Source organism: Acanthamoeba castellanii (genome assembly GCF_000313135.1).
Source record: "Acanthamoeba castellanii str. Neff unplaced genomic scaffold scf7180000084756, whole genome shotgun sequence".
Taxonomy (NCBI): Eukaryota; Discosea; order Longamoebia; family Acanthamoebidae; genus Acanthamoeba; species Acanthamoeba castellanii.
Window position 1 is genome coordinate 84326 of NW_004457498.1, and position 3828 is coordinate 88153.

The 3828-nt window shown below is 61.1% G+C and overlaps 2 protein-coding genes across 2 annotated transcripts in view; both read right to left on the reverse strand.

Annotated features, from left to right (window-relative positions):
• The window catches only part of ACA1_393920 (Tubulin/FtsZ family, GTPase domain containing protein), a gene marked incomplete at both ends in the record, with an annotated part of 2708 nt that extends 315 nt beyond the window's left edge, over positions 1-2393 (reverse strand). Inside the window, 6 exons of the mRNA XM_004340671.1 lie at positions 92-592; positions 787-855; positions 1317-1545; positions 1740-1756; positions 2008-2093; positions 2150-2393. Coding sequence (XP_004340719.1) covers positions 92-592; positions 787-855; positions 1317-1545; positions 1740-1756; positions 2008-2093; positions 2150-2393 — 1146 coding nt within the window. The remainder of the gene's footprint in view (positions 1-91; positions 593-786; positions 856-1316; positions 1546-1739; positions 1757-2007; positions 2094-2149) is intronic.
• Positions 2394-2839: 446 nt separating this feature from the next.
• ACA1_394030 (uncharacterized protein) lies at positions 2840-3598 on the reverse strand (the record flags this gene model as incomplete). Its single annotated transcript, XM_004340672.1, has 3 exons — positions 2840-3063; positions 3160-3275; positions 3372-3598. 3 exons carry the CDS (start codon positions 3596-3598, stop codon positions 2840-2842), a joined length of 567 nt encoding a protein of 188 aa, XP_004340720.1.
• Positions 3599-3828: the final 230 nt, after the last annotated feature.

The following is a 3828-nucleotide window of genomic DNA, read 5'->3' on the forward strand; positions in this document are numbered from 1 at the left end:
ACCAAGAAAGGAAGGCCTTGCGCTTGAAAATGGCGTTGAACATGTCGTTGATGTTGTTGAGCGGCCGGGCGATCGTCGTCGAGTGCGCCACGAGCGTGCCCGTGATGCGCGCCGCCGGCCATGCAGCAGATTCATGCGAGACCCTGACCTCGCTCCAGGGCTGCGCGGCTCTGCTGTGTAGGTCGCCGGCGAACGTGAACCCCCGCCGCTGCTGCTGGAGGTCTCGGCCATCGCCCTGCGCACACCAATCAAGGTCGGCAGGCTGCAGGTCCGGATCTGCTTGATCGACGGTCTGAGCCGAGTGCAGTGCCAGGACCTCGGCCGCGATGGCGTCGGCGACCGGGTGCGCTGCGCGCCGATCAGCGGCCGAGCGCGGGAGCTGGAAGTGGGCGAACGAGCCGAGCGTGCGGCCCGCGCGCCTGCCGCGGTCATCATCGTCACCGAGGTGGCGCAGGGGCCACCACGTCAGACTGCTCGATGTCCACAGCTGCTCGACGAGTCGCTTGGCCTCCAACGGTTGCTCCTCCACACACAGGGTGCGTGACAGCGACAGGAAGTGAAGATTGTTGCCGCCGCCAGCGGGCATCACCAGCTGGTCGCAAAGATGGCGCAGCGACGCGGGTGGGTAGTAGCAGTCGCCGCTGGTGGTTGTTGTAGGGAGCGTCGGAAACCGGAGCGTGTGCGTCACCTGCGCATTGTGACCGTTATCGTAGTCAGACCCACTCTCCCCAATGGCTTGAGTGGGCGAATGTGGGCCATACGGGCGACGATAGGTCGAAAACGTACCCCGGCCATGGCGCCGCCGTAGAATTTGTTAAAGTCGCCCAACCGGGGCATTACACGCTGCTGCAGCCGCTGTGATTTGTCAAAGGGGTGAGTGAGTGAGATCAGGTGACCACACACACGAGAGCGAGCGCGACACAACAAACCACACTCAGAGAAGGTACAGGGCACGGGTGTATTCCTCCTACCTGGTGCCAAAGGTCGTAGACACTTTCGTTGTTGAGAACAAAGCACGCATCGACATGGTCCACCAGATGCGCCATCGTCAGCACCGAATTGTCTGATAAAGGGTGGGTTAATAATGAAACATTAAATAAAAAATCACCCATAAAAATGACAAAAGTTAAAATAAACATAAAAAATACATCCTACAGGACCCTTACACACGTCGCCATACGGAGAGCCAGCTCTGTTCAGATGCACACGTCATAGTGGATGCGCGGTGGTGAGGCAGGCGGTACGAGCTTGTTGAGGGTGGGCGGGGGGGGGTTGTACTTGAAGCTGGGCAAGACGGTGCAAGTGGCCAGGTGGACCTCAGGATATTCTTCGCGCAGCCGCGCCAGGACCGCGCTGCCAGCGCCTCCTCCAGTGCCGCCCGAAGCTGCGTGGTACAGGACGATGGAGCCCATGGCGTCGGTCCGCTCGGCTTCCCTGCGCGTCAGCTCCAGTAGGCTCTCGCTGAGCTCGGCACCTTCAGTGTAGTAGCCCCTGGCCCAGTTATTCCCGCACCCGCTGGCGTTGGGGTCCGACCCCACGTAGAGACTGTTCACGACATGACACAACGCACACGCACGCGCCACGCACACGCACACACACACGCACACGCACGCACACACGCACACGCACACGCACACACGCAGGCACACACGAGTGTGCGGTGAGAGAAGGGGTAAGCTGCGTTGATTGATTGATCGATTGATTGTACGCGTGTCTTCATGCGAGTTGGGTGTGTGTACTTGTTGGGATCGATCAGCTGTCGAAATGGGACGTGAGGGGCGAACCCGAGCGGACCCACACGGGCAAAGATCGCCCGCGCAGCCACACCTCCTGCGTGCGTGTGCGTGTGCGTGTGCGTGTGCGTGTGCGTGTGCGTGTGCGTGTGCGTGTGCGTGTGCGCCGACGTCAGTAGAGTGTGATCGTCCAGGCTTGTGGGCGGGGCTTGCCTTGTTCGGTGTGGCGGAAGTGGGTGCCCAGGCCGTAAAGCGAGTGATCGGACAGCCGCACGTTGACGACCTCGTCGCCCGCAGACGACCCCGACAAGTCATGTTCAGCCACCACCTGCCGCCAGTACTCTACAGCCACCTGCACCCCTACAACAAAAACAATAAGTTATTACTAAAAATAATGTATAAATTGGCAATAGTACCGCAGCTGCCAACGGCGAGGGTGAGGATGGGGTGGGCTTCTTGAGCGGCGACGAGGCGCCACTGACGGGCAGACGCGGAGGCCCATACGCTCGATTTGGGGGAGGGGCTGACGATGAAGGGTCCAATGAGCTCGTGGAGGGCACGGCACACACAGGCGGCTCGCGCCAGGTCAGCTGGCACCAGGGGCGGCTGCCGAAGCACCAGAGCCCACACCTCCAGCGGCAGCACCTCCCACGCCTCCATCTACCTCTCTCGTGTAAAATAACATAATATAAAATGCAGTGAAGTAAAATTCCTCCGCCTGTCGCCCGAAAAAGCCTCCGCGCGTCCACTCACGCACGCCCACGCCAGACCGCACTCCTGGCGGCGGCACCTCGAGGTGCTCCAGTGGGCGCGGGCCAGCAGCTGTCCCTGGAACGAGAGATGTCCGTGGGCCACCAATACCATCCGGCTGGCCAGACGCCTCAACCATGTGCCGGTGCTGTGGTGGCAACGGCTGCCCTCTGGGTTGATGGATTGATTGACCACTTGTGACTGGAGATTGCAAGTTTAATGGTCGTGTAAAAAACAACAAATGGAATGCAGCAAAGGTGTTGGGTGGGAAGATGGCATCAGCATCTTGCACGGGCACGTGGCTGAGGGGCAACACGCGAGAGAAGGGCGTGTGGCGATCTCGCTCGACAGGCGCATTAGTCGCAGGCAGGGACGCACTGGCGACCAGCGGGACAAGCCATGCCGGCCGGGTTGTACACGCCGGCCTCGTTGGGGTAACATCCGCTCGCGTCGGCGTAGAGCACGCCCACATTGGTGGCGATCGGGTAGCACCCGCGCACGTCGCGGTAGAACAGCGACATGCCAAAGGCACGCGGGCAGCAGCCCGCCGGATCCCTCTGCGCGTTGGCCGGGCACGCCGCTGTTGTGTTGTGTTGTGCATGCATCGAACATTTGTGCGGTGGTGAGAAGGGTTGCTGGGGGGGGGAGCGAGGCTGAGCTGAGGGTGGGTTCGTACGGCGAGTGGGCTGAGGAGTGGCGACGACGGTGGGCAGACACGTGGGCGAGCACTGCTGGCCAGGGGGGCAAGTGGCGCCCGCCGGCCTGTACGTGCCCTGCGCGTTGGGGAAGCACCTGATCGATGCGTTCACAACAGAGGTCAGTCAGCAACCGAAAAAGATGAGCAATGTGTGTGTGTGTGGAATGGCTGTGGCGGCTCAATGCATGTACCCTCCGACGTCGGCGTAGAGGACCTGGTTGTTGGCCACGCGGGTCGGGTAGCACCCGCGAGCATCGCGGTAGAAGTTGATCATGTTGATCATCGTCGGGCAGCAGTTGCCGGCGTCGGGGAAGGCCCCGCCGAGGCACGGGCCAGAGGGCGGCGACTGGGCAAAGGCGCACATGATGCCAACGACGGCGGCGAGAGCCATGGCGAGCCAGGTCGGAACGTAAGCCATTTCTTGATGTTGCTGGTTGATGCTCGCTGGAGGGTTGGTTGAAGAGTGTATGGATGGAAGAGAGGGGAGGTATAAATGGTAAGGAGTGGCCAATCAGCTTCTCGGTCTTGTCCCCAATCCAGGCCTATCGGCACCTGATGACATTTCGCGAGCAAGGACATGCGAGGCTTGGTCTGAGTGTACACTCAGCTCGCGAGGTTCTTGAGCTCTGAAAGCCCCCCTTAGCCAGT